This window comes from Tyto alba, unplaced genomic scaffold, assembly GCF_018691265.1.
Source record: "Tyto alba isolate M040663 unplaced genomic scaffold, T.alba_DEE_v4.0 Super-Scaffold_20, whole genome shotgun sequence".
In the NCBI taxonomy this organism is placed as follows: Eukaryota; Metazoa; Chordata; class Aves; order Strigiformes; family Tytonidae; genus Tyto; species Tyto alba.
In genome coordinates, this window is record NW_024881283.1 from 282,600 (window position 1) to 304,483 (window position 21,884).

Sequence of the window (21,884 nt, forward strand, 5' to 3'; positions counted from 1 at the left end):
CTTTCTAGCAGGGAACCCAACCCATTAGCCTTCCTCACCTTCTAAACCACACAACCGCTACTGGTCTTGCAGCTTGTTGGATGGATGGGACCAAGGCACGTGCCTGCTGCTGTCCCATCCTCTGCTCACGTGGAACGGACATGAGAACCCATGTCCAAGCCTTTTTCCTGGATAGGGCCTGTGGGGTTACTTTGGCAGAGGAACTTTCCCCGCTGTGTTCCTGCTGTTACACTGTCACCTCCAGAGACAGAAATGACCTCATGGTCCCCATCACAGCCATACTCTTCCTACTGGATTATGAGTTTCTGAGACACAACTGACCTCATAATACCATACCCATCCATCACCCTCATTATGGCCCAGGGACTGACCAGATAAAAGTATGCTTGTTCTATCAAATCTATCAAATCTATTTCCTACTAACGATCTGAGTGGAGAAACATTCTTCACAGGAACTGCTTTATTTAAGTTGGTAGCTTTTATATCTCCTCTTCTGCATCTCATGCTTCTTTTTGTTTGTTCTTCCTCAGCCTCTTCTGTCTTCAGAGGTCTCTGCAAGGGAAAGATTCATTGAATCATAGAGTAGCTCAGGGTGGAAGACATCCCTGAACATCATCTTCTCTGACATGCCTGCTCAAGGAAGAGTGAACTAGATGAGGTTGCTCAAGGCCTCGGCCCACCTTTTTATATTCCACAAAGGAGCTGAAAGTGTGCTCTATCACATCATACAGGGAGATAATAAATACCTGCAGCAGTGCTGGCCAAATTTCTGGACACTGAGGGATGATGACAGTGACTGGCTGCATGGGGGACTTTGTGTCACTGATGCCATTTGGGCCTGATTATGGGGCCAACTTCCCACCTATTGTAACGCCCACCTCTTCTGTCCAAAGAGCACCTATCTGGCTATAAGGGAAACATAGCAGACTGCATCAAGGGTATTGCAAAATTCCATGTACATAACATGCCCTTGTTTACCCTGCCCGTTCTGGTTCAACAATGCCTTTATTTTGTCCTTCAAGTGAGTGGAAATGACAGCAGGAGGACGTGCACCATGACCTTCCCAGAGATGCTGGTTAGCTGATCAGCCTGTATTTATCCCAATTCTCCTTCCTGTTCCTCTTGAAGATGGGTTGGACATCTGCCTTTTCCAAGGACCCCAGAACCTCTCTGATTGCTATATGATTTTGGCGGCACAGTCTAGAAAGACAGAGGAGGGTGACAGAGCAGACAGGAGCACTTGCAATGAGCCTGTCCACAGTGGCTGAGGTGAATCTCACTGGGAAGGTGGGGTTGTTCCTGCAGTCACACACAGAAGTGTCAGGGCTCTGTCAGGTGCCCACAGCTGAGCTGGCCTCAGGCACTCCTCTTACACACAGGGCTGTTCAGAGACACGAGTCCTTCCCTTGCACATGCAGAGGCAGTGCACTGCAGGAGCCATAGTGTCTCTCAGAACTCCTGCTTCCACCCCCAGAGGCTGGGAGGCACCTCAGCCCTGCAGTGCTCGCCCTGCTTTGCACCCGTGGGAGATGCCCCAAGGTATGAGGAAGGGACACAGGGACCACGGTTCAAGGAAGGACCCCTACAAGGGCTCAGAAGCAGAGAGTGGAAGTGGAAAATGAGCAGCTCTGGAAAGACCAAGTGCTTGTGCTTCCTGAAAGCACTGCTGTGCTAGGATGCTTTTCCCCTCCACCTCTGCATGCAGGCACTGTTCTGGCAGGCCCAGAGAATGTCTTCGAGGAAAGATCTCAGAGAAACAAGTCACTGCAGCATCCTTTATTTTGTTTAAACAGAAAGAGAACATGGGTCCTCATTTACAAAGTCTCTGGATGACAAAAAATATTGATAGATACATAATTAGAAAAAAGAGAAATAATGACATTTATTTGCAGAGAAATTTATAAAAGGTAAAGCAAAGCAAAAAAACCCATCCCAAACTACAAAAGAACAAAAAAAAATATAGAAGATGAGATTTGCCTGTAATGAATTACATACCGAGTTATTTGCAGAATACAGGAACTTTGTTTCTGAGAATTATCCAGTCATCAGTCTCCTCAGGCAATCCTTAAGCTCCTTGTTCCTCATGCTGTAGATGAGAGGGTTCATGACTGGAGGAACTACTGAGTACAGAACAGCCACCAACATATCCAGGGATGGGAAAGAAATGGAGGGGGCCTTCAGGTAAGCAAACATGCCTGTGCTGAAATAAAGGGAGACTACGGCCAGGTGAGGGAGGCACGTGGAAAAGGCTTTGTGCCGTCCCTGCTCAGAGGGGATCCTCAGCACGGCCCTGAAGATCTGCACATAGGACAGTACAATGAAAAGAAAACAAACAAAAGCAAGCAAAGCACCAAACACAAGAAATCCAGCTTCCCTGAGGTATGAGTCTGAACAAGAGAGTTTGAGGACTGGGGAGATTTCACAGAAGAACTGGTCCAGGGTGTTGCCATGGCAGAGGGGTAGGGAAAATGTGTTGGCCGTGTGCAGGAGAGAATTGAGAAACACAATGCCCCAGGCAGCTGCTGCCATGTGGACACAAGCTCTGCTGCCCAGGAGGGTCCCGTAGTGCAGGGGTTTACAGATGGCAACGTAGCGGTCATAGGCCATGATGGTGAGAAGAGAAAGTTCTGTTGTAGCAAAGAAAATGATAAAGAAGACCTGTGCAGCACATCCCAAGTAAGAGATGTCCCTGGTGTTCCAGAGGGAATTGGCCATGGCTTTGGGAACAGTGGTGGAGATGGAGCCCAGGTCGAGGAGGGAGAGGTTGAGGAGGAAGAAGTACATGGGGGTGTGGAGGTGGTGGTCGCAGGCAACGGCGGTGAAGATGAGGCCGTTGCCCAGGAGGGCAGCCAGGTAGATGCCCAGGAAGAGCCAGAAGTGCAGGAGCTGCAGCTCCCGTCTATCTGCAAATACCAGGAGGAGGAACTCAGTGGTGGAGCTTCTGTTGGACATTTGTTCACTGCAGGCAGGGAGGTTGAACTAGAAGACATTGACAAGTTAGGACAGACTTCTTTTATTCAATCTTATGCTGTTTCTCAAAAAGTCTCCTCAAAATTATTTCTCTTTCTTTGGGGAAAATATATTTGATCCCTTTACATGAGCTCAGATTTGTGTTTTTTCTGATGAGACATTCTTTGAAGGGGCAGAAATCCTTATCTTTCATGTTTCTCTCAGCCTGAACACAGGGGAGACCTGAAGAACAAAAAGATTCCTTGTGCCCTGTTGGAGAATGGCTCAGAGACAAGGGTCCTGAGCCCACTGAGCAATTGTATGATCAGAGCCTGCTCTAGCTGCTGATGCTGAGCCTCACTAGGGTTTGCCTGCAGCTGCTCGCAGCTGCTGATACATGAGGAATGTCAAGGACGCTTCAGCCTTGTGTACCGTGGTGTGTCGAAAACAGGTTAAGGGGAATTCGGAGTAGTGGTCTGAGAAACCTAGTGTTATGGTAACAGTGGTCTGAGAAACTTTGTGTTATGGTACTGTTGTGTATCGAAAACAAGTCAAGAGGAATCAGAAATAGTGGCATGAGAAAATTAGTGTTATGAGAAGCTTGTGCTGTTAGCTAAGTAGGTGGACCGTGCGAATACGACCTTTAGAGCTTAAGCCAATCAGCTAGTGACTAGTAGGCATAATAATTAGTGTTGTCTGTATAAATATATGTACCCTGGACCAATAAAGACACATGTTAATTGATGCTCTATCACCCACATTGAACCCGTCTCGGCATGTCATTCTTCTGCGGCTCCACAGTGCCACAGTCCAGAGTGAAGACAATGCTGGAGCAAGTCCTGGCTCTCTGCTCCCTGGAGCTGTTTTCTGCTAGGAGCCATTTCTGTGTCCCCATGTCAGCACCCTGACAGTGCTCCCAGACCCCATACCACCCTCTGTGTGCTCAGCTCTGCCCTGCAGACCCCTCCTGGCAATAGGGCACTGCCCAGGGGCATTCCCTACTTCCAGATACAAAGGAGAACAGCAGGCAAAACCAGAACCCACAAACAAAGGTGATGCTGGTGTGTCTGTAAGTAGAGGAGTAGGTGAAGGCACATTATGAAGCTTCTGGCAATTCTGCTGATCCCTCAGTTTAACAGTTCAGGAGTCTCAGTGACTTATTCAAATTTCACAGCTCCTTTCTAGGATTTCTTAGAAGAAACATGAGATCATAGATCCTAGAAAGCTTCACATTTTTAAGGTGGCCCCTGCCTTGAATTTCCTCTTTAAATACAAATGTGCTATACGTGATCTGGAGCTGTGAGCATCCCTGATCCACGCAGCAGCAGCCTCTGGAGAGCAGAAGGAGCCTGCCCTGGTGGGGGTCTCTCCTTCCCCCCACAGCTTCTCCCCACAGCGCCGTGGGGAGCTCCCTGGGCAGGCTGAGTGCTGACCCTGGCAGGTGGCAGAGTCCCTGCCCCAGCACACAGCCCCCTGGGGTGCAGGGACCCTGCTGGGAAGGACAGCCCTGGGCACCCCTGCCTGCACACCCGGCTGCACACCCCTGCAGCCGGCCCCGCCAGAAGGCAGCCCTCATGCCCTGGCCCTCGCAGGGGGCACCAGGGAAGCCCTGCTCGGGAGCAGATCCTCCTCCTCCTCCTCCTCCTCCTCCTCCTCTTCCTCTAGGCAGGAGGCAGATACCTGGCGGCTCTGCTGCCTTCTCCAGATCCCTCCCCGAGCTGCAGCTGCATTGCCCTGCACCCCCAGACTTACTGTGGCCAGGGCCCTGACGCTTTCTCCTCCTCGGAGCTCTCAGCAGCCTCCCAGCCCAGGCTGCCTTGAAGCTGTGTGTGCCTCGCTGCTCTGCCCTGGGTGCCTGCAGGCAGTGCCCCCAGCCCTGCTGCGCTTTGCAGAGGAGCTGCTCCTGGGAAGAGCTGTCTCTCTGCAGCGCTGCCCACTTGCCAGGAGCTCCCTCCGGCCCAGGAGCCCGGCCCAGCTCAGCACCACAGCAACAGCCCAAGGCACTTTAATGACCCCTCAGGAGGGTTTGGTGCCAACTCCATGAACCTCAGGCACAGAGAAGCTGAAGAAACCTCTGAAGAATTCAGTTTTATTCAAACTCCAAAGTTTCTTGTGGCTTTAATTGTTTCCACTGAGGGACACTGTTGAAAAAGCCTCCTCAGGGTCCTGTTAGAGCAGAAATCTGGAGGCAGTGATGAGAAGTCGGAAACAAAAAGGGAAAGGTGGCTCTGATGCTGAGTAAACCTGAATTTGTTGCATTAAGCCAGAGTTCCATGTCCTAAGCCCATTAACCAAATGGCCAAGCCACGACCCCCAGCCCCTAGGAAGGGAGATCCTGTCCCTCCCACATTCCTCAGGGCTCTTCCTGGGGTAGGGGCTATGGAGATGTGCACCTCCCAGGCTCCTGAGGATGCACAAGGAGGTCATGAGGCCCCTGTGCTGCAAGGGACTGTGCCTCCTCACAGGCATCAGTGGCAGAGACAACAGCCACAGCCAAAGTCGTGATAGGGTTGACTTTACTGGGGGCTTTCAGCATTCTCACAGCGCTCTGTCATCTCCACCACAGGCTGTCCTATGGGGTTGCATACCCATAGGCTTATTGGCTATTTATTCGCTATTTTCACCTAACATGAAGTCCCCTTGAGGCACACATCGGACATCCTCGTCCTTCTGCATTGCCCACCAAGTGCATCCAGGTCCTTGGGCAAAGTAAATTCCACATATTGGCTTACTTTTACCTGAAGTAGGAATAACCCAAATAGTCTTCCCCAGCATGTTCTTAAGGTGCACTACAGGGACTCTACCTCCATCTGCAACCAGGTGGCCTTTGTTAAATGTCTGTCCTAGTGTTTAAGAGTTCCACCTCCCATTGCTCTCAGCATGGTCTTTAGTAGCCCATTGTACCACTCAATTTTCCCAGAGGCTGGTGCATGGTAGGGGATGTGATATACCCCCTCAATGCCATGTTCTTTTGCCCAGGTGTTTAGGAGATTATTTCGAAAATGAGTGCCATTATCTGACTCAATTCTTTCTGGGGTACCATGTTGCCACAGGACTTGTTTTTCAAGGCCCAGAATAGTGTTCCAGGCAGTGGCATGGGGCACGGCCTATGTCTCCAACCATCCGGTAGTTGCTTCCACTATTGTGAGTGCATAAAATTTGTCGTGCCAAGTATTGTGGAAGCATGATGTAATCACTCTGCCAGGCCTCCCCATATCTATATTTTAACCATAGCCCTCGATACCAAAGAGGTTTTAACCTCTTGGCTTGCCTGATTGCAGCATGTGTATCACATTCACGGATAACCTGTGTGACAGTTGTCGTGGTTTAAACCTGGTCAGCAGCTAAACGCCACGCAGCTTCTCACCCACCCTCCCCTCCACTTGGGAATGGGGAGGGAATTGGAGGGAAAAGGGAGACTTACGGGTTGAGATAAAAACAGTTTAATAACAGTAACAGAATAATATGGTGCCATGATGAATGGGTAACGTACAATACAGCTGCTCACCACCCACTGACCGACACCCACCTGCTCCCGGCCAGCGATCCCGAACACAAAGACCCTGCAGCCACACTCCCGGAAGTGAGAGCCCACACCTTCCAGCCCACTCCTTCCCTTATATGGTGAGCAAAATGTCACATGACATGGGATAGCAGCCAATCCGGGCCCAGCACTCCAGCTGTGCTCCCCCCACCCCCGCACACAGGCAAGGGCTCTCGGACCTGGAGAGCCTCTGGGGCCTCAGTGTGCTGCAGCTCTCCTCCCGCTGCCAAAATGAACAGGAACTCTATTCCAGCCCGAACCAGGACAGGGGCCCTGTGTGTAACTGTGTGTCTGTGTGCCTGTATGCCTGCATGAGAGAAGTGAAACGCAGCACAGCTGCGAAGTGAGTGCGGAGTTCTGATCCCCGCTTCCATGTCCTCCACGAGGAGAGTGGCCGGAGGCGAGAGAAGCGAATGAAGTGTATGTCAGATTTTAAAACAGTATTGTTTGAGCCTGTGGTGAACTTTTGGTGTCCCATACACAGACCCGAGGATTTTTCTTGTAATCCAATCTTTGTTTTGGAGTGCTTTGGTTGTGGACAAGACGTCTGGGTGGAATTTGGAGACGATTTCTGGTGTAGTAAATGTCAAGGGAAGTGGTCTGACTGGGACAGAATTGAGCGCTCGGGTCAGCTTAGAAGAACGTATTGTGGGAACCTAGGAAACTTACAGAGGCAATAGAAGCAGAATGTGGATAAGCCCTCCCGGCTAACAATATGGGAGGGAAACAGAGTGGGGGTATAGTGAAAAAGATCCCTCTGGGCTGCATCTTAGCCCATTGGAAGGAAATTGGAGGCACACCAGGTGGAAGTGTGAATAAAAGGACATTAACTAAATACTGTATCCAGTGGTGGCCCCTGTATAAATTAGATGACGGGGGGAAATGGCCCTTTAATGGAACCTTGAATTATAATACTTTGTTGCAAATGATGTTGGTTTTGAGGAGAGAAGGAAAGTGGGATGAGGTCTCATATGCAGACACTCCGAAATCACCCTGAGTATCAATCTGATTGTGGATTAAAGAGCCCACAAGACCCAATGGTTTTGGCTCTAGAAAAGGAAAATATGAAAGAAGGATACCCCAGGACAAAATATTTAACCAGTCCCATGCCCCAAATGGTGTTTTGAGGTCACCATGGAAAAGGGTAAGACAGGGAGCTTATAACCCGCTTATAGAGAAACCGTTAGGGTTTCATAGCTTCACACAGTGGTTCTTACCCTGGTTTGGAGTTCATGAGATTGAAAAAGCCATGGTAAATATTTTGGCAGAAATGGAAATAATAGCAAACGCAACTACTGATGACCTTTTATGTTTAGACCAGGAGGTAAAATCCCTGAAGGGAGTAGACTTTCAAAACAGAACGGCTCTAGATATAATCACAGCTCACATGGGAAGGGTGTGCACCTTGATCAATACAAGCTGTTGTATTTATGTAGGTGAATCAAGTAGAACAGAGATTGACCTTCAGAAGATTTGGGAACACTCAAAAGTCTTACATCAGGTATCCCTGGATGATACCTCGTATGGGTTTTCTAACCTCTGGGAAAAGCTCACCTCTTGGCTACCTAATGTCACAAAGCTTAAGCAGCTTTTTGTTGCAGTTATCGTGATTATTGTATTAGGATTATTGGTCTGTTGTGTGTTGCAATGATTTATGTGGATGGATAAACAAACTGGGAATACCGATGAGGAATGGAAGAAACACAAATTACAGCAAAACATTGAAAATGGCAAGTATTTTGCTAAAAGGAATGGTTCCATATAGCAAAAGAATTGGCAAGGGTAAAAGAGAAGGGGGGACTTGATATAGAAAATAAACGCTTAGCAAAATAACTAGCAAGATAACGGGATACTTGGTTGCAAAAGACCTTAAAAGATAACAGGAAACGTCTTTACAAGAGGCCTCCATAGATAACAGGATATCCATCTGTTAATTAAGGCGTCTGCAAGAAGGAGCCATCTGGCTGGAACCAGTTCTGCAGTTACTGGCTGAGGTAACTCAGCATTCTGGGACAAAGATTTAGAGTACATGGTGAAGAAGACCACGAGCCTTCCTCCAAAAGACCCCGGCCCACGACCACCGGATGGCAGTACGCATGTGGCAAGAGGAGGAGACTTAGGATAATGAATTCCCGGAAATAATTACAATAATCACACCTATTCTTAGAACTAATTGTAATAACCCAGCCTATACTAATGAATATGCATGTTTCTGTATCATAAATGATGCCTGCTTCATGATACGGTGTACAAGCTTGGAGGAGAGATCGCCCTTGTTCCCATCACTGCAATAAACAATACCTGCTTTATAACTCTGTGAGTTGTAAAGTGTGTTTCCACATGTCAGAAAACAGCATGAGAAAGATATAACAGAAAAAAGTACAGCAGGGGAGGTAGAGAATGGAGACAAAGAGAAAGAAATGTCACCCCAAGGGCAGTGCTGTGCTGAAGCAAGTCACCCAGAGGGAGTCTGGAAGAGCCCACAGCTTTGTGTTTCAAGGAACAACCAGGAGGATGGATAGATACTCAGCATCGGTGCGGCCTCACCTTCGATACTGTGTGCAGTTCTGTGCCGCACAGTTTGAGAAGGATGTGAAGGTCCTCGAATGCATCCAGAGGAGGGCAACAAAGCTGGTGACAGGGCTGGAAGGAATGTGCTATGAGGAGTGACTGAGGAGTTTGGGTTTGTCTGGTTTGGAGAGGAGGAGGCTGAGGAGTGACCTCATTGCTCTCTGCAGCTTCCTGAGGGGGGGACACAGAGTGGGAGGTGCTGATCTCTTCTCCCTGGTATCCAGTGATAAGACATGTGGGAACGGTTTAACGCTGTGCCAGGGGAGATTTAGACTGGACATGAGGAAACATTTGTTTTACCGAGTGGGTGGACAAACACTGGAACAGGCTTCCCAGAGAGGTGGTCAATGCCCCAGGGTGGTCAGTGTTTAAGAGGCATTTGGCCAATGCCGTTCATACCATGCTGTAACTTGGTCAGCCCTGAATGGGTCAGGCAGTTGGACTAGATGATGGTTGCAGGTCCCTCCCAACTGAAATAGCCTCGTCTATTCTATTCTCTACCACTGAGGGCAGTGAGATGCTCAGGTGAGAGCGAGGTGGGGAAGAAAGGCTGATGTTGAGAGTCTGCAGGGAAAGAGCTGCAGGTGTGGGACACTGAGGACAGCCTGTGGGAAAGACAACTGAAGGCTCTGGCAAGGCTAAGAGCCCCCAGCAGAGCCAAGGTCTTTTCCCCCTTGCCTATGGCCGTTCTCTCCAGAACTAAGGCCTACCTGGACAAACATTAACTTTATGGCACCAGGACCTTAACGCCCCTCTGCCCCAGCCCAGAGAGACCCACAGGTGTCACCATAGTCCTGCCCTTGTCACTGCATATTCCCACATGACACTGCCCCAGGAATATCCCTTGTCAATGTGTGAGGGACAGGATCTCCCTTCCCAGGGGCTGGGGGTCAGGCTTTGTCACTTTGGCTTAAACACCTGAAGGTTTACTAAGCACCAGAACCACCTTAACATTGTGTTTGTTTGCCTCTCATTGACACCTCCAACTTCCTGCTCTAACCAGCCCCTGGGGAGGCTTTGGTGCTGATGGCCCTCACTGGGACCCATTAACACTCCTTGAAACCTTAGGGGTTGCCTCTGATGTTGACTTATTCAGCCCTTTGTTCAGGCTCCTCTGGGTTTCTAAGGTTCAGGACTCAGCACTACAGACACCATGGGGCTCATATAAATGCAAAAAGCCATGTCTCTTCCAATTGTTTTCTACAGTTTTCAAGGCTTGGACAGATAACTGCAGAGGTCTCTGGAGTTTATGTAAAGGGGAACATTTGACTGAGCATTTAATACAGAAGTATTTTTTAGTTTTAAGTTTACTGAATTACTTTTCCATTTTACAGAAGAAATTATTGCAGTCTCCTCTGATTTTGATGCAGAGGGTCTCCCAGTGCTGTCAGGATGGGTAGGGCCAGCTCCTGCTGAAGGTCAGACACTGCATGGACAGCCTGATTCCTCACCTCCCCAGCCCTGCCACTTCTCTCATCGTCCCCCTGGCACTTGCAGCACTTCTCCTTCCTTCAGACTTCTGCACCCAGGCCCGCAGCTGGACATTACAGCTCTGCTGCACCAGCTCCCACTGGCTTTCCTCAGAGACCTGCCTGCACACAGGCACAGCAGAATTTCTCTTCATTGCAAACCAACAGAAGGAAAATGTAGTAAAGTTTAAGCAACAATAACCCACAATCCTCAAGTGATGCTAAGTTGAAGCTGCCTCCAGTGAGGTTCACCATCCACAGGAGGTAACCTGATGAGAAATGTCTCAGACAGATCGAAGGAAAATGAGAGATCCAAACAGAATGAAGGAGGTGGCTGAAGAGAGAATGAGACTGCTGAAAGACAAGGACAGGCTTCTAAGCCCCTGAAGCTCAGAGCTTCAACCTGGGGTGTTGATAGGAATCTGACTGAGCAAAGATTAATGGGAAAGGAAGACTAGAGACCAGTGGAAACCACATAGGTCCAGCGAATGTGCTGAGAAGATGCCTTTAGAGCTGGACAGGTGGGAAAATTACGAAGGTTAAATGCATGATATCCTGGACAGGGTCCTGGCAATGGCAGCAGTAGGGAAGAAGCATATGTCCTCTTCTCCTTTAATTAATACCCTTAGAAATTCCCATCAGGTCATGGTGGAAAAACATCACCACTTTATTGTAAGTTTTCAGTCTTCTCAGCTGATGAGAAAGTGCTCAGGTGTTTTTTAAAAGTGGCAGACCTTGCTCTTTCCAGGTGGAGCTCAGCTGTCTGACCATGGACATCGAGTGCCCCTTGCAGACACCCTGGTGTGTCTGTCATATTTCCCTGGGACTGGCTGCTGTCACACAGGACAGAAGGTCTGCAGGAGACCAGAGCCCCTGGGGAGATGCTGACAGAGGCCGGGCAGAGGGTCCCAGGACACCTGCAATGGTACCAGACATCTCTTTCCCTGTGACTTAAGGCATCTCTATTAATGGAGCTACACCCCACGCCGATTCTGGAAATATTCTTTATTTCAATATAGTAATAAAAAAGAAAAAAAAAAAAGTAATGAAATCCCCCAAAGACCGGTATATCAAAATGAAGCTAAAAGCAACTAGGAGCACAAAGAATTAAAAAAAAAGTTGGAAATGTCATTAAAAATTTTGCTTTGCATTTCATCATTCCTCATTTCTTCTTTTAATTTTTCTTGACATTTTCTAAACATTTCTCTCATACTTAGGCCTGCAGCATGAAAGAAAGATATTTCTATGTCTTGCAGAGATCCCAGCCCACTAAAACCCCTCCCCACCCAGGAGCATCCATGACACTGCTCACTGGCTGCACAAAGAGGTGCAGGATGTGTCACCTGATAAGGGGGAGCTGGGTGACAAACTGCAGTGAAACACACTGGGTTTGTCTCAACACATCTGTGTTATCTGTGAAGAAAGGGAGGAGACTGGTCTCCCACCATTAGACACGTCCATGCAGATGTCTATGGCAAATCAGGTTGTCTAAACTTCCCTTTCTAGTCAATGAACAGACAGGATTTGTCTCAACAGAGATGTCTGGAGATCCTTTTCCTGGTGACCAGAGAATGCTCCAAAAGGGTACCTAAAGGTCCTGGGTCACCCTTCCAAGCACCCCCTGGGTACTTCAGCTACTCCAGGACATCTCAGAGAGCAACAGCTGATGGATGTAGGCAAAGGAATTGCTTGAATGGATTTGTTCCATCACCTTCCCAGGGACTGAGATTTGTCTGACCAGCCTGTAGTTCCATGGATGCTCGTTCTTGCCCTGCATGAAAATGGGTGCACTGCCTGCCTTTTCCCAGTCACCAGAGAACTCCCTGTTTGTCCTGACATTTCAAAAGTGACCAGGAGCAGCCTTGCAATGACACCAGCCAGCTCTCCCAGCACCCTTAGGCACATTCCCTCTGGTCCCATGGACCTGTGTGTGCCCAAGTGCTGTAAGTGCTCCCCAGGCACATCTTCCTCTGCCATGGGGGCAGCCTTGCTAGCACAGGTGTTGGTAGGATATTCAAGGACCAGGGAGGTCAGGGGATAGACCTTACCAGGAGGAAGTGGGAAAACAATGAGTTCCTCAGCCTTTTCCAGGTCTTTGCCACTACATCTGCTGGTCCATTGAGCCAGGAGACACTATTTTCCTCAGCCAACTCCTTGTACTTCCAGTGAACCCATAGAAGGTCTTCTGGTTGCTGTCCCCATTCCTTCCTAATTCCAGTTCTGGCTGAGCTTTGGCTTTCCTGTCTCTACCCCTGTACCCCAAAGTCATCTCCGTATCTGCCCCCTGGACAACCTGTTCCCTCTTCTACCCCTGTGTAATGCCTTCTGGTATTTGAACTCTTCAGCCAGAAGATCCTTGGCCGTCCCCACCAGCCTCCGGTCAGGCCCTGCTTAACTCCCAGTACATCAGACTGATGTGTCACCCAGCTTTGATGTTGTTGTCCCTGAAGATCCAAGAGGGCTCCATGGATCTTGGCTCTCCAGGATCCCACCAAGCAGATGCTCAACGTTGTGAATGTGCTGTGCTGCAGAGCAAGGCTGTGATTCTGCTGCTTTTTTCCCTGCCATGGTCACTGCAGCCATGGCTGTTCTCAACATTCACATCCTCATCCAGTTCTGCATTGTGCGTGAGTGTCAGAGTCCAGCCCTAGCCAGCCATCGCCTGCCTGTGCCAGAAAAGGGAGGGCTGGGGCAGGTGCCAGGGACCTGTCTGGGTGCTGGCTCTGAGGAACCCTCTGTTACAGCCACCTGGCCAGCTGCAGCAGGCAGGAGGGTAGGCCACGCTCAGGGACACCCTGCTCAGCCCTATCTCCTCTGGAGCAGACCTGGCACCGAGCAGCATGTCACCTCAGAACCACACCTGGGACTTCACCTCGGAGGGGGCTCACCCGGAGAGAAGTGCCCAGGAGTGAGCCAATACCCAGGCTGTGCGAGGGCTGATCAGGTTCCTGGACACCAAGACAGCAAAGGAACCAAGTGATATAAAAGTGCTGTGAGGGTGAATTACAGTGGAGGAGGTTGAAGTCCCACTGTCTACTGGAAGAAGAGCCTGTATGAGCAAGAGTGGACAGACACCCAAACAGCGGTTGTCTTAAACAAAGGGAGACAAATCCCTATTGCGGGTGGAGTCCACATGAACTGGGAATACACCAGAAACTCCTTGCTGTCCATGAACACTGGGATTGTTGTTAAGTCAGAGGTGGCATTCAGCTTCCCTAATTCCCAAACCCTACGTGTAGGAGCTTCAGGGAGCAGACCATGGCCTTTGAGGGTGTTAAAGCTGAATGCAGTGAGCTTCAGTGGTAAAGTAGAGCTGCCTGCGGCAGCGCCTCCAGGCTCCCCTTGCAGTCAGTGGAGTGGAGGAGACGTTCACCTGACTTGCCTTAGCTGGTCATGTAAACACAGGAGGATCCAGGCCTCATAAACATCTGTTGTGTCATCAGCTGATCAGATATCAGACAGGACATCATAGGATAAGATCACTGAGGCTCAGCATAGACCTCGGGAGGTCTATGGGAAACCCCTCTGCTCAAAGCAGGTTTAGGTATATGGTAAGACTTGGCTTCCTAGAGCTTGGTCCATCCAGGTCTGGAAAACCTGCAGGGATGGAGGAATTCACAGTCTCTCACGGTGGCCAGTGCTTGTTCCAAGGCTTGGCTAGCCTCATGGGGAGGAAGGTGAGCCCCCCCTTGCTATGCCGTGCCCCTCAGCCATCCCTTCTCCAGGCTGAGGACGCCTGTCAAGAGGAGCCCTGTCACTGAGCAGAGGCCTGGGAGAACTGGTTAGTAAAGCCTAAAGCAAGGAAGGTGTTGATTCACTCATCCCCACCTGTCTCTGCTGCTGTGAAACCCCCTCCCCATTCAGCAGCAACTGGCATGTGCCTTGTTCAGCCTTTTACTGCAAACACAGGGACTGAAGCTCTTCATTTTGCTCTTGATGTTGCCTGCAGACCCCATCAGCTCCAGGGGAGCTTTGGCTTTCCCAAACACATACCCTCATGCTCAGGACATATTTCTAAATTCCTCCTTCATCGCCTGTCCTTGCTTCCAGTTCTTGAGCATTGGGCTGTGGCTCCCACCCGTGACCCATCCCTGCACCAGTGCAGTCCCACTGCCCAACACATGCCCCCACAGTCCCCCCTCAGCTGACACTGCACAGGACAGGGTGTATTTGGAGTGAGGAAACATCACCCACGGGATCCCCTAGGCAAGATCTCAGCGTCCATCCCTACCAGCCATCATGCTTTTGCAACCCACCCATTTCCCATTCCTTCCCAAGCCCCAACCGTGTCTCAAAAGGGTTCACAGCCAGCCCTGCTCTGGGGTCTGCCAAGTGCTGGGCAAGAAGAGAGGCTGGGGCAGGGCTGGCTCTTCCCCCGCCACAGGCACCAGGACCAGCAGGAGGAAGGAGATGGCCACAGAGCAAAAACACCCATAAACTGGATCAACTGGCCAGAGCTGGAAATGGCCAATGGGAGATTGGGGGGTGATAAATGCCCTGGGACACCTTGTCTGTCTGTCCGTGCCACCAAAGGCACAGACAGGCCTCCTGTCTCCTGCACCTGCAGGTCTCAGCTCCCTTCCAGAAGACTGGGTTCTGTCCCACACACCCACTGGAGTGTGTCCTCACCCTGCATGGTCACACAGCTCAGACAACATCGGAGTTGGCCAAAAGAATGTGGGCTGATTAATCAAGTGATGTCTCTCATGATAAAGGATAAAAAGGTTCAGGAACCTTTTAAGAACAAATAACAGGGAATTAGGAAGCTGATTGATAACTTCTTGAATATAAGATTTTAGAAGGGTGTGATTCAGAATATAATACCCTTATTTTACCAGTATAGAAGCCCATGGGTGAGTATAGATTGATAAAGGACTTGAGAGCCATAAATCAAATTGTGAAAGACATCCACCCGGTAGTGGCAAATCCGTATATATTAGTGACTGCCCTTAAAGAAACATTTCAGTGGTTTACAGTGCTTGATTTGAAAGATGCTTTCTTTTGCATACCCCTGGAACAGAAAAGTTGTAAACTGTTTGCTTTTGAGTGGGAGAGCCCACAAACAGGGTGTAAAGTACAACTGACATGGACACGACTACCCCAAGCATTTAAGAATAGCCAGCAATCTTCGGTAGCCAGCTAGCGAAGGAATTGGAGATCTGGACAAAGGAAAAAAACAGTGACCCCGTGAGCGGAACACTTGCTCTTACAGTACATGGATGACATTTTGGTAGATACTGAAAAAAAGTCGACCTATATTCAGGTAACCTTTGAACTCTTAAACTTTTTGGGACTTAATGGATATAAGGTGTCTAAGAAGAAAGCCCAAATAGCAAGCCAAACTGTAATATATTTAGGCTTTGAGATTTCAGAGGGACAGAGGAAGTTGGGGACTGACCGAAAGGAAACAATTGGTTCCATTCCTGAGCCCTGAACTGTGCATGAAATAAGAGGATTTCTGGGAATGGCTGGGTGGTGCCATCTCTGGATTATGAATTATGGCCTGATAGCCAAAACATTATATGAGGCCCAGAGGTCTGTTCCTTTCACGTGGGGCCGACAACAAGAAGAGGCCTTTCAAAAACTTAAGCTCTAATGTCAGCACGAGCTTTAGGATTGCCTGATTTAACTAAAGACTTCCAGTTGTTTGTCCATGAAAGACAGCACCTTGCCCTGGGAGCCCTGACCCAGAGGATGGGAAGCTAGAAGAGACCTGTGGGGTACTTTTCTGAAGAACTGGACACGGTGAGCAAAGGATGGCCTTCCTGCCAGCGGGCAGTAGCGGCAACAGGAATACTGATACAAGAAGCCAGAAAGCTCACCTTGGGAAGAATCCTCACGGTTTGTGTTCCACATATGGCTGTTACAGTGCTGGAACAAAAAGGGGGGTATTGGTTATGCCCAGCAGAATGATGAAATATCAGGTAATCCTTACAGAACGAGATGATGTTGTCCTAAAAACAACTAACCTTGTAAAGCCTGCAGTTTTCTGAGTGCTTCACAGGAGGAAGAAGGACCCGAGCATGACTGCATAACGACTAGTGAGCACGTGTATTCCAGCCGAGAAGACCTGAAGGATGTCCCTCTTGAAAACCCTGAATGTGAGTGACCCTGGTCAGGGATGGCAGTAGCTTTGTACAGAATGGAACTCGCTACGCAGGATATGCGGTAACAACTGAAAATACCGTGATAGAGACAAATGCACTGCCCAACGCTACATCAGCACAGAAAGCAGAACTGATTGCCTTAACATGAGCTCTGGAACTAAGCAAAGGAAAGAAAGTGAATATATGGACAGATTCAAAATATGCTTTTGGAGTAGTCCATGTCCATGGACCTCTATGGAAAGAACGAGGACTATTGTCCTCCCAGGGGGCAAATATTAAGCATCAAAAGGAAATCTTACAATTGTTACTGGCAGTTCAGAAACCGGCCCAAATAGCAGTCATGCACTGTAAAGCACATCACTCCGGAAATACAAAAGTAGCAGAAGGAAATAGATTGGCAGACCCAGCTGCTAAGAATGCAGCTAAACAATGAGGGTTACAAATGGCAGTAATTCCTACTCGAACTGTAATTCTCCCTAAGGAACCACCAAGATATTCAAAAGAAAATGAAAAATTAGATCAATTCCTGAGTGCAGAGAAAAATCCAGAAGGATGGTGGACAACCTCTGAAGTTCAGGTGATTGTGCCCCCATTAATTATGACGTGCAGAAATACTGACGTGCAGAAGGATGACTTTACAACCAGTAAGGTTATAAAGTAGGTATGTTTATTCAGCGCTGGGCTCACAGGGGATCGCTCCTCCACAGCGTGCGTGCCCTGGAGCCAAAAGCAGCCCCATGATACCAAAATTATGATACCAAACTTTATGATACCAAAGTTACATATTCATCAGTCCTAATACATATGCATTATAATTCCGGGAATAGGGAGGGAATATTACAATTAATTCTGAGAAATCATTAACATATCCCCCGCCCCAAGTCCCTCCCCATCATGCCTGTGCAATGTCTCTTGGTGGTCGTGGGCAGGGCTCTTCTGATGAAGGCTCGTAGTCTTCTTCACTGTGTTCCCTAGCTGACCCTTGCTTTTGGGCAGACTCAGTTCTGTAGTTACGCACATCTCGTCCTTCAGGCCTTGTTGGATGCGGTTTGTTGCTAACTTGCGGCTCCTTTATCTTGGTGGCTCAGAAGTTCCTTCCTTATCTCAAGGACAATGGTGGGCTCATCCTGTTTTTCTCTCATTCATTCTCAAGGTAGTTATCTAGTCAATGTTTTCTTGAGAAATCATCTGGTTAATGCTTCTTCATTCATACATCAGGGTGGGGTGGCTCTGTGGTGCCAGGCAGTGACCTGAGCTCAGGTCCAGCACAGCTGCCCGCTTCTCCTCCAGGACAGTGCTCGGCCGAGGCAGCACACCCAGCCATGCCACCGCCCTCCTGCCCTCAAAGCCAAGCCCTGGCTGGGCAGGACAGGCCCACAGGGCCTGGAGATGACCAGAGCCTGAACTCCAGCCCACACCTGCCTGTGGCTGGGGAGTCAGGGCAACAGCACCCCTGGAGGTGCCGGGGATGGAACCTAGGAGCTCCCCCATGCAAAGCAGCTGCTCGGTCACTGAGATACAGCCCCCTGAGGCCTGCCAGCAGGAGAGACACTCTCCTCCCATGATGTGTCTGTGCCAATCACAGTGCCGTTGTCCCCCAGGTACCCTGGGACCCTCTGCAGAAAACAGTACCTGAAGCCTCCTGAGATGGGGGAAGTCAGGACTGGCTCTCCACTGGGGCCTGATCCTGCCCTAGGGCTGCACTGCAGAGTGCTGCCCCTTTACCGTCTCTGCAGGGCAGTGGGGCAGGAGGAGGCTCTTGCTGCAGGCACTTCTCCCATGCTCTGGCCCATTCTGGGCTAGGTCGATAGAGAAGAGAAAACCCCTGAGCCTCCTCTGCCCGCCAGGACAACACCCCTCTCTGCCACGTCTGTCCCCAACTCCACAGCAGGAGCAGTGCAACAGGGTGAGGGAAATTCCCTCCCTGGGGTGAGGTGCCCCCAGGCTCTGATGGCACCCCAGGGTGTGTGGGGGGGCACACAGGGGCAGAAATCCTATAACTCCTCCTCCAGTCACTGGGCCTTGCCCTGCACCACTCCTCCCACCAGCATCCCAGGAGGTGAGGTGGACAGCAGGCTTCCATCTCCCTGGGGCTGCGGGTGTGGGGTGGGCTCAGGGACCTCCCCACTCCTCCAGCACTGAGGCCTGTCCTGACAGCAAAGCAGTGACCTGGGACAGCCCTGGCTGGGGTCTCCGTGGCAGGGTGGCTGAGCACGGGCAGCTGTTAACTCCAAGGCTGAGAGCCTGACCACACGCAGGGGTGGTGTCTTCATGGTGGTAAACATGGGGCAATTGTGCTGCTCAGCTGCAAGAAGTGCCTCTCCCAGGGACTGGGGGGACTGTGGTCTCCCTGTGGGCAGTGTGCCCTGGTCTGGGAACTGAGGTTGAGGTGAAGGATGTGTGTGAGGAGGGGAGCAGTCTGTGCACCAGTGAGAATGACCATGAGGATAGAGACAGAGTCTTTGCAGAGACCCCTCAGTGGAAAGATCCCGATCCCTGTGGAGCAGGGAAGGAGATCCAGCTGGAGAACACCCCAAAGACACACTGAGTGGAGAGTCCTGCCCAGCGGAAGGCTGGGGGCTTGTGGTGCAAGAGGAAGGCTCCTTCTAGCCTGTAGGTATGCATCTACAGCGCATGGGCAGTGCTCTGGCAAGAGGGGAAGGAGCGAGGAGGGCCAGGGCAGGATGGACAAAGGCAGCCGGGCTCTGCAAGACCCTAAGGGAGAAAAGCATTGCTGAAGTCCAGGGTTGAACCAGGGACCTTTAGAACTTCAGTCTAACGCTCTCCCAGCTGAGCTACTTCAGCCCTGCCCCAGCAGCTCTTGTCCCTGTGCCACCTGTGCCAGGCCACAGCCTGACACATGTGAGGAGAGCTCCTTGGGGACGTTCCCAGGAAAAAGCTGTGCCCAGTGCAAGCAGAGTGGGCCTGGCCTCTCCCTGCCCCTGTGGCCAGGTGGGCTCCAGGTGTGGGGTGGGTGCCAGCTTACAGCAGTAGTGAGAAGATATGTGTTGGGACTTAAATACAAAGGTAATGGTTGTAAAGTCCAGAGAGCAGGCCAGGAGCACACAGCTGCAAAAGCTAAGGGTGAAAGAAGTGTGGGGTTGGTGGAAGACCCCTCTCACAGGGAAGAGAAGTCCCAGGGGAGGCAGAGCTCGTGCTGGTGCCATACGCTTTTGCTTCATTCTTGCCTGAACAAAAGCATTTTGTTCAATGTTGGGAGTCCATATGTAGGGGGAAAGGAGGCTTGGAAACCTCCAAGGGTCTGGGTTGCAGAGCCTCTCAAGATAACCTCTTCCAGTGTGTAAGTGACCTCATGGTTATGACCTCATAATCAGTTTATTCTTGCATCTGAATTTCTGTCCGGTTGCATGGTAGCTTTTAGAACAGACTGTCTTTGAGGATGGGTTTTGCTAAATATAATGATGTTAACAACCACATGACGTAATGCACGTTCATTTCTTTCTCAGTTACACCTCAGAAATGCTTTGAACATTGACAAATGATTTTTCAGTGTACTGTAAAATGTTGCCCACAACACCCCAACTTCATTTGCTAGAGGTGGGCATGGGCTAAGGAGGCACAGGAAGATGGGCAGGGAGATCACTATAGGCACGAGTTGGTGATAAGTCTCTGGGCTAGAAATTTGGCCAAAAAGGTGGAAAAGTTGATTTAAACTGCCAAACTCTCTTTTTAGCCAACTTGCTAATTGTGTGTATATTTATAATTTTCTATCTATTTGTCTAGAGTATTCCTTTTATGGTCATCGCTTGAGGAAGGTAGACCTTAGTGGAGGCTTGGACTTGGCATACAGTTGAGGACTTCATTGTTGATTTTTTTTTTAAATAATTTGTATCATGTTTTACTTCAGTTTCTTCAAAATTAATGAGAGTCCTGTGACTATTTACAGTCAAGTCTCAAGGTAAATCAGGTGGGAATTGGTGCAAAGGAGCTGTAACTTTCAACTGTGAACATCAGTGAGGAAGTCTGATGTAGAAGAATGCAAGTCCCAGGCAGCCCCTGAGGGAAATGGTGGGGCTGGGGAGGTGGGGAGGAAAGTTGCCCATACAGTGGGGGACCATGAGGAGACCGCTGTTGCTACATTTCCTGTCCTCCTTAGAAGACTCTCTGAATTGGAGAAAGCTTCTATCACTTCTGTAAAATTAAAAAAGGAATAAAAACCCCTTCAAAATGAAAAAAAAAAAAAAGGTTTTTTTATGAAGTTCTTATTAAAATCTTCCACTTTAAGTAGACTCCTGAAGCCTCTCCAATTCGCTGTACAAGACTGGAACTCCTGAAATAACTGATGGAAGAGATGTGGATCCTTTGGGGTTTCTGCACTTTGATGAACCCTGTGGTGTATTTGGTGCTTGAACCTCAGATACTGAGAGGAGCTGAACCAACCTCTCAAGGAGTTAAAGTCAGAAGCAAAAGCCAAAGTGTCTTGGAGTGTTAATTGGCCCCTCTGAGGCCCATTACAGACCAGGTGTCCCCATGGATTAGTTAGAGAAGAAAATTGGAGGCTGTGAGTACAGGTAGGCAAAGGCACTGTGCAAGGGGAGTTGATGCTGAGTAAAACTTGATATATTTTATCATGCCAAGTGGTCAGCCCCAAGAAGGGGGATCCCGTCCCTCACACTGGCTCAGGGCTCTTCCTGGGGCACTGTGGGGTGGGGTGGGCAATGCTGAGTGGAGGACAGTGGTACCACAGCTCCCAGCCTCCCTGGGGGGCTGCAAGGAAGCCACGAGGCCCCAGTTCCATGCGATTATCATGTTCCCTTCCAGGCCTTGGTAGCAGAGACAACTGCCATAGCCAAGGGGACAGAGACCCCCAGGCTGTGGACACCCAACCTATGGCATCTCCCTCCCTTTCCTGAGATCTCCCCTTCCTCCATGCCTGTCCCTTGGAACACAAAGCACTGCACTGATCCAGGCTCTGGGTGACCTCTGGCATCACAGCAATTACCCTTCAAGGGACATTTCTTTCTCCTCCTGTCCAGTCTCAACCTCCCAAGCTGCACTTTGTGATGCTTTTCCTTTCTCAGGTGGTTTCCCACTACAAAGAAAAGCTCCACCATCTCTGAAAACACCCAAAACTCCTAATTTCAAGCTACTCATTTACTCCTGCACGACTTTCCACACCATCAGGACAAGGAAGCCCAGGTCCCTCGGCCACTCCACACACTTCATGTGCTTCATGCTCCCTAAACCCACCTTTGCAGACATCCTCTGGGCACTCTCCCGTTC

General features: G+C 49.7%; 1 protein-coding gene across 1 annotated transcript; it reads right to left on the reverse strand.

Annotated features, from left to right (window-relative positions):
• Window positions 1–2,034: 2,034 nt before the first annotated feature.
• Window positions 2,035–6,164, reverse strand: LOC122153503 (olfactory receptor 14I1-like). Its single transcript, XM_042793535.1, has 3 exons — window positions 6,145–6,164; window positions 2,557–2,947; window positions 2,035–2,175 (listed from the first exon to the last, which is right to left on the reverse strand). Exons 1-3 carry the CDS (start codon window positions 6,162–6,164, stop codon window positions 2,035–2,037), a joined length of 552 nt encoding a protein of 183 aa, XP_042649469.1.
• Window positions 6,165–21,884: the final 15,720 nt, after the last annotated feature.

What these genes read in the sequence shown, in the direction of transcription:
- LOC122153503 (XM_042793535.1), bottom strand. Translation starts at nt 6,164, where the DNA reads ATGGGGAGGCCTGGCAGAGT. An exon ending in ATGGGGAGGCCTGGCAGAGT is followed by an intron (nt 2,948 to 6,144) that starts GATTACATCATG and finishes TGAACAAATGTC; the next exon opens with CAACAGAAGCTCCACCACTG. An exon ending in AACCCCTGCACTACGGGACC is followed by an intron (nt 2,176 to 2,556) that starts CTCCTGGGCAGC and finishes GCTTACCTGAAG; the next exon opens with GCCCCCTCCATTTCTTTCCC.